This window comes from Dioscorea cayenensis, chromosome 9 (genome assembly GCF_009730915.1).
Source record: "Dioscorea cayenensis subsp. rotundata cultivar TDr96_F1 chromosome 9, TDr96_F1_v2_PseudoChromosome.rev07_lg8_w22 25.fasta, whole genome shotgun sequence".
Lineage (NCBI taxonomy): Eukaryota > Viridiplantae > Streptophyta > Magnoliopsida > Dioscoreales > Dioscoreaceae > Dioscorea > Dioscorea cayenensis.
The window spans coordinates 2100819-2113685 of record NC_052479.1 but is presented as its reverse complement, the minus strand read 5'-3'; the positions used below and the strand labels follow the sequence as shown (position 1 = coordinate 2113685).

Genomic DNA, 12867 nt, shown 5'->3' with positions numbered 1-12867 from the left:
AGATTATTTTAATATTTTAGTGAATAATTAAAAATCATATCATTTTTCTTAGAATGAAAAACACTACTACCACATCCTTGCCCACTCCCTTTTATTTTGAGGAAAGATTGTTTTATTATGAAAATTATGTTATTTTTATCAAAGGAAAGGCCCAACCCGAACAATTTTGAGTCAAATTCCATATTATATTACTGGTAGAGCTGGAGTTATATAATTAGCATTATTTCATACCAAATTAAGATAGCGTGGCAACAATGATATCGTGGCAAATCAAAGTGACATGGCAAGCCTAGTAACATGGCAAGATGACTTCGCAAAAGATGTTGATGTGGCTTGAACACTAGAAAATTATGGTTGGCGCTATATTTGGATGATCTCTCAAAAAACCATGTACAGATTCTTAGAAGATATTGAAGAGCTAAACTTGGATGAAAGAAGATCAAGTTTAGTAATAAGATATTAAAGACCAAACACGGATGCATGAAGATCAAGTTTAGTAATAAGATATTAAAGACCAAACTCGGATGAATGAAGATCAAGTTTGAAGATTGTGAAGACCAAACTTGGATAAATGGAGATCAAGTTTGGAAAGAATATTTTAAAGATCTTTGAAGACCATCTTTAGTGAGATGGAAATGCGCTTCCTCAGAGAGGGACTTACTAATATGGTGTGATAAGGCAAGCTAGTTGCTGGCAATGAGTGCTCAAGAGGAGTTGACTGCATCGACTTGGATTGGCACAGTCGGGAAGACTTGGGGCGTCGCAAGGGTATGTTGCAACGGAAGCTAGATTTCAGTCATGATCAGTAGGTAGGCCGTGTTACAAGCTCGATTACAACAAAAGTTACAACGTCTAAATTAGGAAGGTGTCTAAATTAGGAAGTCACAGAAATTCTAAAAGAGGAAATGTTACATTTAGGACGTTGGGGCATCTATATAAGAAATCATGCTCTGAAATTTAGAGTGAATCACCGGAGAGAGTCTCTTGAGTAAGGGTGAGTGAAAGTAGGCATTAGTAATCTAGAGAACACTATTCTTTATCTTTGTGAGAATGAGTGTGAGAGTTGTACTCATTGTTTTTCACCTCTTTTAATGGATTATTGATATCTGGGTTCGGCCCCCAAGATATAGGCAAGTTGTGCCGAACTCTTTGTGTGTCTCATTTCTCTTACATAAGTGATTAAGTGATAAACCTACACACATACATCCCACCGGACTAACATATAAAAAAAATGATGTAAAAACCACCGACCTAAAATAACTTTATAATTTGAACATAAAACTTATGTCAATAAAAAAAACTAGGATAGAATTTTACGTATAAAGCTTTCTTAATTTAACTTTTAGATGATGGTTCATTCTTCCAATTTCCCCGTTCACAAGTGAGTGAAACTGTTAAAAGGAAATAGTGAGACAAATTTTTGTAAAATAAATAAAAAAATCTTATATGTTGGAAAAGATTTTAGAAAAATTGATTAAAGGATTATTTGGAAAAGATGGATTTTGTTGTTGCTTTTATTTTATTTAATTTTGTTTTTTTAATTATGATACCGGACAAACCATGTGAATGAAGAAAGACGCAGTTAACACATTAACAAATTTATGCCTTTAACCCATATGAGTGAAAGTTTGAATTCATCAACAAAATAAGCAAGAGTTCGGCACGAAAAAAAAATCAATAATAATATGATGGATTTTGTTTAACCGAATTATTCAAAAATGATGTGCCTTCAAAATTTGATTTTTTTTTTTTTAATTATCCGTGTATCCCACAATCTTCATTACAAGATCTCATCAAATATTGCATGATCAAAACATTTTGGGTGTATGTACATATAATTTAATATTTTTGTAACATATTTTTAAGAAAAACTGGATTTATTTTATTTATTAATCATTACATCCTAAAAATTTCTGATGAACAATGCATTAATATTTTAATATATCATCATTCAAAAAATTATTATTCATAGTCTGTCTTCTAATAGTTTATGTGAAGCAATACATGTGTATAAATTAAATTTTAGGAAATATTCATAATATTTAATCTTATTGGAAAATGCACATGTAAATACATACATTTTTTTAGGAACATACAAAGAAAAACTAAAATATCATTTCAACATAATATATAAATTCCATATTTCCTTTAAATTTGATTAAATAAATATCTTGCCTTCTGCAAATAGCCATAAAAACTCATCAATTAATTTAAATTGCTCACTAGATCATATATTAACCTCATCAACTGGTATATTAATATTTAACAATGAGGCTTCAAGGCCAACCATTGTCACTGAAGTCAAACTCAAAAATGGTCCTTCTTTTGGATATAATCCTCACACCATTGCTAGAATTATTCTCAATAATAATATAAATAAATAAAGAGCAGAAAAACTATATAATAAGCAACTCCATTAATAAAAAGATAGATAGATAGATAGATAGATAATGCAGGCCCAGAATAGACAGGTAATGGGCACATACAAGCGACATCATAATAGTGAAAAATAAAATAAACAAAGATAAAAGCCCTGGCGACAAATATATATATAAGTATATATGTATATATATGGCACCCAACCACACAACAGACGGTGGATGGCAATACACTTGTCACCTTATTATTCTCATTCTAGATATTGTACTACGCCATACTGAATCCCTTCTTATCAGGAGGGTCTCGTCTCCAAGTCCTTTTAGTGCACCCTGTAAACATTCAAACAAACATCTCTAGTGTTAGTTAATGTTTGTTAATCACCTCTGAAAATAAATTTAAACAATATATGCTAAAAATAAGTTATAGTAAAGAAAACCATTACAAAGTCTATGGATTGATGATTTGAAGTGTAATATGAAATTTAAAATTATTCAAGGGGTTAGAATAGAAAGTCAGAGCAAATAGAGAAACGCGTTTGACAACCATGCAGAGTTCTGCATTAGGTGTTATTATAAATGAAACTCGCCGAAAAAAAAAACAATTAAAATTAAAATCAAACCAAAAATTACACTCACACACACAGATATAGAGGGGGTTCAAAAACTAATAAGAATTTTAACAAAGACATAAGGGATACGCGTTTCCCAAATGTAGGGGGAACGTTTCTTGAGCATGCAAAATTCCTCGCTCAATATTATATGCGAAAATTGTTGTAAACACAAACATAAAATCAAAAATAGCTAACGTTAAGTTTTCAAGATCTATTCTAATAAACAACAACTAAAAGACATAAATACAAAAGGGAGAAAAGCGATTTAAAAACAAAATCACAGAGAGGAAAACGCGTTTCCCAAGAATTAAAAAACAAAATCACAAAGATGAAACATAAATAAAGCTCTGAAGAGCCAAAAAAAAATAAAAATAAAAATAAATAAGAGGCTTACGTAGAGCAGTCAGTGGAAGGGCTAATCTTGTAACCGACACTAACACCACACTTGGCCGGCACAGCTTCAATAGCCCCCCAGTTAGCCTTTTTTAGGGCATTACCGATGGTCTTCAGGCAACCGCACGCCGTCTTCCTATCCGCAGTAGTTGCCGCCAAGGTATTGAGCCTTTTCACCCCAGCACAACAAGCCGGACTTAACCCTCCAGTGCCCTTTGCCAAGGGCATGCACGGCGCTAAACAACTAGTCACTGTCCCACACGTTACTGCCCCTTCCCCCTTTTGCCACCCTACAGCCATGCACACCACCATCAACGCCACCATGCAGACACTCACCTTCATCCCTGCCATGATCTCTATTGACTATCTCTTTTCTTTTGTTCTTGTTTTGTATGAAGGGTTGAGTGTGTTCCTAGTGTTATATATATATATATATAATAGAGAGAGAAAGAGAGATGATGGGCTGGTGAGAGATGGTAGTTGGCAGTTGAAAGGTGGTGGATTAATGAGAGTATGAAATCTTGGGCAATGGTATATAGTGAATTTAATGTGGTTTTGTTAAGAGAGATCTAGTGTAGTAGTGTGTGTTTGAGTGGTCTAGTGAGGCAGTGCTAAGGTGGTGTGACTTGTGAATAAGGTGGTGCAGTAGGGTTAATTCTTCATTTAATGGCTTTGAAAAAGATTGGTGAGATGGTTGATGGTATAGAATTGTGCCATTAATTTAACTAAAAATAATTTTTTTTTTATAAAATGTTGTTAAAAATTACTTTTAACTTAATATATATGTATATAATTTTTGGAACTATGTATATTGTCTTATTGCAATGTTATGATTTAATTGAAGAAATATATATATATATATATAAGTCTGGTATTTTTTTCCCTCACTTTATTGACTTTAGTTTTTTAATGGTTGTACTGAAAAGCTTGGTAAGAGTTTATGAGAAAGAATGGTGCCATTGAGGGAAGTACTTGTTACTCATCAGGGAGGAGGGAAATCAAATTGGCTATATATATATATATATATATATGGGATAAAAAAAAAACAATTACTTTTATAAAATATATTTAAAAGTTGTGGAGGATGGGGCTTTTTTTTTAAAATATTGCTTTTTTTTAAATTAATTACTAAAATAGGTATTTTTAGAATTATTTACCAAATTAGGCATTTTTATTTTTTTAATATTAAATTTTAAAATTTTTTTAATAGTTGTAGGGTTCCACTGGTTTTTAATATTAAAAATTTTATTTTTTTAAAAAAATCGGCAGGTCCCACTAGTTTTTTAATATTAAAATTTATTTTTTTAAAACTGAGATGGGTCCTACTAGTTTTTTTTAAATTAAAAACAATTTTACACTAAAACCCCTTATCATTTCATATAATTTTTACAATTAGCTTTTATTCACACTCTACTTTCACTAATCCCTAATGAGATAAAAAAATTATGGGTAATATTCGGTTAAAAAAATTTAAAAAGATAAAAAAATTGTTGTGGTTAAAAATTTTTTTATACATAAAAATTAAAAATTATCTCCAATAATACATAAAAATTAAAATTATCTCCAATATTAGAATAATCAAAGATGTAATTGTTAGGGTAGGTGGAGAGTATTATTGGGGGGTTGATGGGATGAATTATCGTGGCAGTGAAGACCTCACCCCATTCACAAAGAAAGCTATTAGATCAAATTCATCATAACCATCCATTTGTTAGGTGAGGCCTAAAAAAATTATCTCTACAAGTAAAAGATGTAATCGTTAGGGAGAGTGGAGAGTATTATCGGAGTTGATGATCTGAATTATCGGTGCAGAATAAAGACCTCACCCCATTCATAAGAGCTCATCGGATCAAATCGATCATAACCATCCATTTGTTAGCGTGAGCCTGTATAAACTGGTCCCAAGTCTCTTTTTCGTGAAAATACATAGCTAATATCAGTATGAAAGATCCATAAATATTGGAGATAATTTTTAATTTTTATGTATTATCGAGATAATTTTTAATTCTAATGTATATAAAAAAATTTTTAACCACAATAATTTTTTTATCTTTTAAATTTTTTTAACTCGAATATTACCCATAATTTTTTTATCTCATAGGATTAGTGAAAGTAGGGAGTTTGAAATAAAACTAACAGAAACATTTTTATGAAATGATAAGGGCTTTTTAGTCAGAAAATTGCTTTTTTTAATTTAAAAAAACTAAGTAGGACCCATCTCAGTTTTAAAAAAATAAATTTTAATATTAAAAAACTAGTGGGACCTGCTGATTTTTAAAAAAAATAAAATTTTAATATTAAAAAACCAGTGGAACCCACAACTATTAAAAAAATTTAAACTTTAATATTAAAAAATAAAAATGCCTAATTTGGTAAATAATTCTAAAAATACCTATTTTAGTAATTAATTTAAAAAAAAGCAATATTTAAAAAAAAAAGCCGGAGGATGGGGAAAAGTGTTTATGAGTTATGGCGGGATTCAAAATGTTGTTTTTAGTGAGTGGAGGAGATACATGAGATAAAAAATAGTTATTTTTTATAAAATATAATATAAAAAATATTCAACTAAATACTACAAATTTAATCCATCTAATAATAGTAATAATAATATATATACACACATTGGTTTGCCAATCTATTAAAGTCTGTCTGTCATTGGTTATGCTTTAACTTTAAGAATTGATCATAAGATTTAATTGTTAAAAAAATGTCATTAATGGAGGCTTTTCATCCTTCAAAAATTTTTTTTGAATATTTATGAGGGATGAAGGATTGGAAATAACGTTTATTAATACAATTAAAAATTATTATTACACAAAAAGTACTCCACATAAAACTAATTATTTGATCAATTAATAATCCCACACTACTTAATTTAATAAATATATATATATACATATTAGTTTAGTTTTTTTAAGTTAATTTAATTAATATGAATTTACATATTTTTAAAAATTTGCTAACCCTTTATGTTTTTGCTATTCAAACCTCCATCTATGAATTCAAAGCTGGAAAAAAAATACCAACCGCAAGACAGTGATTCATATATATGAATTTCACTGATACATAATTTAATTCTTTTTTAATAAAAATAAAAAAGAAAATATTTGAAAAGGATAAGACGTATGAAAATGAGTGAATGAAAACAAAGTTGTACAATGACAAGCATCCTCCCTCTTCATCTCTGCCACCTACATAATATCATCATGCATTAACTAAGAAGATATGGCAAAGGCAATACTAGAGACGTGTCACACGTTCTTGTGACCATGCTTCATTCTTTCTTTTTCTACCAATTAATTACTAGAAAAGACATGTACTTTTTCACCAAATAACCATATTTACATGTACCTTTCTTCTGACACGTGGAACGCAAGAAGATCCGTAGCATCATGCGCGTCCGACCGCTCACCTACCACTGCACGTCGGTTCTTGAATTCTTGTTCCCGTCGGTGGATAGTTTTCTTTTTTAAAAGAAAAAAAAAGATAGATCCACAACGTAAAAAGACACACCACAAACACACTTAAATGATTTGTTTTTACAAATTAAAAATAAAAATAAAAAATATGAGAAAAGAAAATAACAAAAAACAAGGTTAGATCCCGAACCTACCCGTATTCACGCACCTCATGAGCTATCTTGAAATAGTGACAAAATTATCAAATTATGAATATTGGCAATTTCATAAATAAATCTCCAGTTATAATAGAACTTTTTGGGTGTTAAGCATGTTGAGAAAGAGGAGCGGAGCGAACCCACTAGAAACCCAGGGACATGCACAAGTCTTGGTGGAACAAGTGGAGACGGGGCCGCGCTCACATACGTGGGCGCTGAAACCACCCGTACACAACCACTATTCACAACTCGTAGAAATGTGCCCTCAGCCGAGATAGGTGTTAAGCATGTTACTGTTAGTTTATAAATGTGTGTTGAGATGAGCTTGGCCTAAATTGAATAAATAAGATATTGTAAAGGTGTTTAAATTGTTGAAAACATCAAATGATTCAAATGAATATTATTGGAAAGAAGGGCAAGTGAACCTTTTTAAATATATATATATATATATTATTTTTATTTTAACCGTTTTGCAGTTGATAGGACTACAAGTGTATATGCTGATTGTGTAATAAAGTGCTAAAAAGTGGGATGTCGGTTCACATGGAAGAATGAAATTACTAGTACTAACTCTAGTTCTGAAAATTAGCCTAACCAAAATAATGATGTTTGTGAACAAAAGAAAGTAGAAATATGAAGTACAGAATAAAAGAGTAGAGAAATCAAGAGAAGGAACGATGTCCACGCATAATATCCCTCTAGGGTTTTATAAAGTGAATGACAAAAGTTGTTAAAGCATGCAATCCTATTTGAACTGAGAGATTTCCTAAACTTCTCTTTCAAGGGTTAATAGTAACTAAATCAGTGCATTGCTAATGCAGTCACCACATAATCGCATTAACATCTTGTGAAACCTCAATTTGACTTAACAAGAACTTTTTAAGTAGGTAATTTCACTTATGAAGAGAAATTACCCCTAATCCGAATAAAAAATAAAGATGTGATTTCTCCTAAAAACCATTCCACATGATTGCAAAGAGTACGGAAATTTTCATTAACACACTCAGGAGAATTGAGGGAGGCAAGATCTCCAAAGTACCCTGTTTTTAGACTTACTCACAATTCGCTCTAATTACGATATGTTTATGTTAGATGGATATTTCTACTCGTCACAAAGCATATCGAGAGTGATAACTAGGGTTTTCGCCACATTAGCAATCAAGAATCCCAACACGCAATTAGATTCAAATAGAAAGAATTGCAATAAGAAAAACAAGTAAATCACATAAATCCACAACGTACCAATGTCAAAAGATAAACTCTTAAGTTCAACTATGCCCAAATATCTAAGAAATTAGTCCTCCATTAATGGAGGGCAATCATCCAATTTACAAGACACAATGAGAATAAATGAGGAGATAGAAACCCCCTCGCGAACGAGATAGATCATTGGAAAACTCCAAGCAACTCTCCGCGACGCCACCAAGATAAGCTTGATGCCTACGATCTCCTTCCCCTTGAATGTGAATCCAAATCTCCTCCTCAAATCGCCTATGGAGCCCTAGAGATTCGCATCCTCTCTTTCCTAGCTTCGTCTCCAAGAAAAGAATCCAAGATTAAATAAAAGATGCCCCAAAATCCTCATCAGGTCTATTTATACTCAACTGTTTACGAGTTGCTTACGGGCATAAAGACATGCCGTAAGGAGCTTGGAAAGATGGGTCGCGACCCTTACTGGAATACTTATGGGTGTAAGTCTTATTTGGTAAGATTTTCTGTTTGTGTTATGGTCCAACTTACATCCGTAAGCTTTACCGTGTTGCCCTTACGAGCGTAAACTTTAGGCGTAAGCTTCTTTGAATGGTACTTACAGGAATCCTTATGGACGTAATTCCTGCATATAAGGTTCCCTGGTTTGTCTCTGAACTCCCCTTTATGGGCATAAGCATGCCAGCAAAATTTTCCGGAAAAGATGCTTACGGCTGTAAGATAGACCGTAAGCTACTCGTATGCCATCTTATTTGCCTTATCCTTATTCAATTGATGCCGAGAGAGCTCCATTTTCTTTTTTTTAGGTTTGGAGTGCTTCTTTTGGTTTTCTCTCATCATTAAGTGTTGCCCGAAGTCTGAGAATGCAAGACACATTATATTTAACACCGATTCCACCATATAATTCTAATACAAGCCTAATAAATGTACAAAATAATATAAAATAATATAACATTATACACTCATCAACAGTATTTTGTCGAAAAGGTGTTAATTTAAAGTTTGCCTTTTTGCAGTTATGTCTAAAAAAAGATTTTATTTCAAATTCTAATTGAATTTTTGTGTCTATTTAAACTAATTAAATACATAAGTTCTTCTTACTGAATCAGTAAATGTTGTAATTTTTTATCTTGAGATTTTTCTTATATTATGAGGGATTACTAGTGAACTTATTTACAATATAGTAAGGACGATAAATTCTTAAAAAAAAAAAGGTGTTCTACATACCTCATAAATCTATTATAATCCCACAATTTTTAATCTATTTATCTAACAAAACCTTACTACAAGCCAACATTATTAGTAATAATATGATCAATCTCCATATACCTCATAAATCCATTATAATCCCACAATTTTTAATCTCAATCAACATAACTAGTAATAATATGGTCAATCTTCAAATGTCACACCCACGCTCATGTTAAAGCCAATTCTATTGCCAAAACTTTTGTAGCTAAGTTGGATCTAACCTAAATGTGGATACAACCTGTAAGTAAAATTTTATTATTAGTTCTTGAAATTTAAAAAAACCTAAACCCCTAGTAAAAGTTTTAGATAGTCAAAAAGGCGCTTATCGTCTATTATTCAAAAAAAAAAAAATTTTTAGATAGCCAAAGAGCATCAGAGATCAACATAAGCTCAGAGGTCGATGTATAGTCTTTAGTGTTAACCAAGAATATCCTCATTTAGCATTTTGTAATGTATATCTATGTTCATTCACATTATCAGTGGCTTTTCTAGCAATCCAGTTGAAGTCAGGTTGTAATATCTGAAAATCAAAGTACTTGGGGCTTTCTAGGGTATTTAAATAGTAGTAATATCCACAAAGAAAATTAAATTAGAATTTGAGTGATTGATATTACTCAGCTCCATATCAAATGACACTCTATAAAATAATAATAATAATAATAACAATAATATTCAATCAAATCTCCAACAAAATTCTAGACTAGTTTTGTTTTCAAATGTGAATGAAAAGAGTTGTTCAATATTTTTCCCATTGTAGGAATGAAAGAGCTGCTCAACATTTTTTTGTGCCCAACCCCCTACCGCTTCTTGTTGTAAATGGTATTAGACATGTTCAAGTGCCCAATAACCCTGCCAAATTTGAAGGTCAGCCCAAAATTTAAGAGGGTTTGAACAAATATATAAAATCCGATGACCGTGTTTTGGACAAAAAAAGAAAAGAGTTCGTTTTAAAAACTGGCCGAGTTTAGTTTTCATTGTTAAAAGCCCGGCCCGAATTATAAAATATATTATTAATTAGTTTGTATATACGTATATACATATAATGGTTTAAATTGTCATTGATTATTTATTAATTAATTTTATATATATTTATATAATATATATTTATTGGTGATTGACATTGATTATAATGGTTTGAATTTTAGTTATTGTGATTGAATAAAGATGTGTATCTGGTATTTTAATTTTAAAGTGTTTTGTAAAATAATATTTGGTCATGTTCACAGATTAATATTGTTGTTAATTTTTTTTAACTTATTTATTATTTGATGAAAAACCTATTTGAGCAAGTCTTGGTTAAAGATAATCAAATTTGGGCAAGGTTTGGCAAAAGTTAAGACCCATATATTTAGACCAGGCCGAGCTTAGACAAGCTTGAATTTTAGAAATTAGGGACTGAACCAGGCCCGAACCCGGCCCGGTCAACCCATGGTCAGGTCTAGATGGTATCTTATTTAATATTTATTTTTTATTTTTCTTTTCTCAATTATCCCCTAACTTAAGTTATTAATTTTTAAATAATGAATGCTATTTACGAATTCCTTTTTTTCATTTTTAGAAACTTTGAGAAACCACTCTAAAGTTCACTACATCAGCCAATAAAAGAGATTATATTTCTTAAAAAATAAAACAAAAGAAACCTAACATAGAAAATAAAAAAGCTACTCACTACTTAATTTGTAGGGTGATAACTAAAATGCTTTCGCATGTCTTAATTTATAATATATATATATATAGTTATGTTAATACTAAAATTTTCTTCTTTATTGAGTGTAGAACTTTTTGATTCATTCTCTTTAAATCCATAATAATAATAATAATAATAATAATAATAATAATAATAATAATAATAATCCAAACTAGCGCAAGTTCAACACCAAAGGATGTAAAGAAGAGTTTGGAATTACAAAAGACGATAGCATTAATTAAAAACATGACACGCCTCAACCCACACGTGCAAAAATGAATGAGCAAACAATAAATGCTAAAAAGACCAATTAAATCATGAAATATTATATTTGTACATATGCATGTAAAGCTCTAGATAAACACTCTCAAGCTGTTAGAATGCTCTTGGGAGTTGTTTGGTTCATGATATCTTATATTGTTATGTATAATAAAAATTATGATTTTTTTAAAGTTATATTGATGAAAATATGTGTAATTTTTTGGTAAATAAAACATTAACATGGTTGGAATGTAACATTATCATGTTTAGTTCGCCAAAAATTTTATATTGACAATTATCATTTTATTAAAATATTTTTACCCAATAGGTGTCAAATATATCAAAATTCATAATATTTTAATGTAAATATAAAAAGTTTTAATAATATATATGTCTTTTATTAAAAAAATTTAATTTTTTAAAATTTAATTTTTATTAAAATAATCAAGTCGGATTTAATTATTTTAAATAATTATAATTTTTTCCTACAATTTTATATTTGAAAAAAAAAACTTTTAATCTTTTCCCCTTCCAAATATTTTGATAAATATAAATTCATTAAAAAAATATATATGAAAAGAAAAAACATGAATTTTTTTTTATTTTTTAATTTTAAAAAATTGATGTTTTCGTGATTCTATTGGATCTAAAAGGTATAATAAAAAATTCACATTACACCCAGAATGTACATTACCGTATATTGAGTTGGTAATCATATTCCAAAAATGTTATATTCCTACTCTAAACAATTAAACAGGTAATTTTACATTACCAGATTCAAATTCCAAAGTAATCAATCTAATAGTATCCCCAATTAAACGCCACATTAAGGAAATATCTATTAAAAACTTCAAAACATGAATATAAACACTACATTAAAGAAATATCTATTAAAAACTTTAAAACATGAATATTAACGCCACATTAAGGAAATATCTATTGGAAACTTCAAAACATGAATATATGCGTTAATTTATTTTTTAATTAAAATTTGTAATAAATGTTGGTGTAATTTCATGTGTTCCAACATACTCTTATGATAGCATTTCTATTTATAGATACATGAGGTTTTGTTTTGTGATATTGCTTAAGATTTTAGTTCCAAAAAAATATTGTTATAGTACTATTTGTTAAGACATTTATTATGACATTCATAACAAATGTCATTACTAAATTTAATATGATTTGACATATTTGAAAACACCATTTTAAGTTTGGAAATAAAACACCATTATAAGTAATTTAACAGATATTTAATAATTGTTACTCTATAATTTTTATATCAATAGTTATAAATGTTATAATATTTTAAAATTAATACGATGAAAAGCTTCTAATGGTATTGGTAAATGTTGCAATAAATGAAAAAAAATTGTATACTTAATCCATGTACAAAATGTTAGGATAATATACATATTGAAATTATTAAATTGCAGTGTAATATAAACAACAAAATATATA

The 12867-nt window shown here is 29.7% G+C and overlaps 1 protein-coding gene across 1 annotated transcript; it reads right to left on the bottom strand.

The window, feature by feature from the left end:
* Positions 1-2397: 2397 nt before the first annotated feature.
* LOC120268238 (non-specific lipid-transfer protein 1-like) lies at positions 2398-3790 on the bottom strand. Its single transcript, XM_039275675.1, has 2 exons — positions 3384-3790; positions 2398-2708 (listed from the first exon to the last, which is right to left on the bottom strand). The coding sequence occupies exons 1-2, from the start codon at positions 3731-3733 to the stop codon at positions 2699-2701; spliced, it is 360 nt and encodes a 119-aa protein (XP_039131609.1). The 5' UTR covers positions 3734-3790; the 3' UTR covers positions 2398-2698.
* Positions 3791-12867: the final 9077 nt, after the last annotated feature.

Coding starts and splice junctions, on each gene's coding strand:
- LOC120268238 (XM_039275675.1), bottom strand. CDS start 3,733: ATGGCAGGGATGAAGGTGAGTGTCTGCATGGTGGCGTTGATGGTGGTG.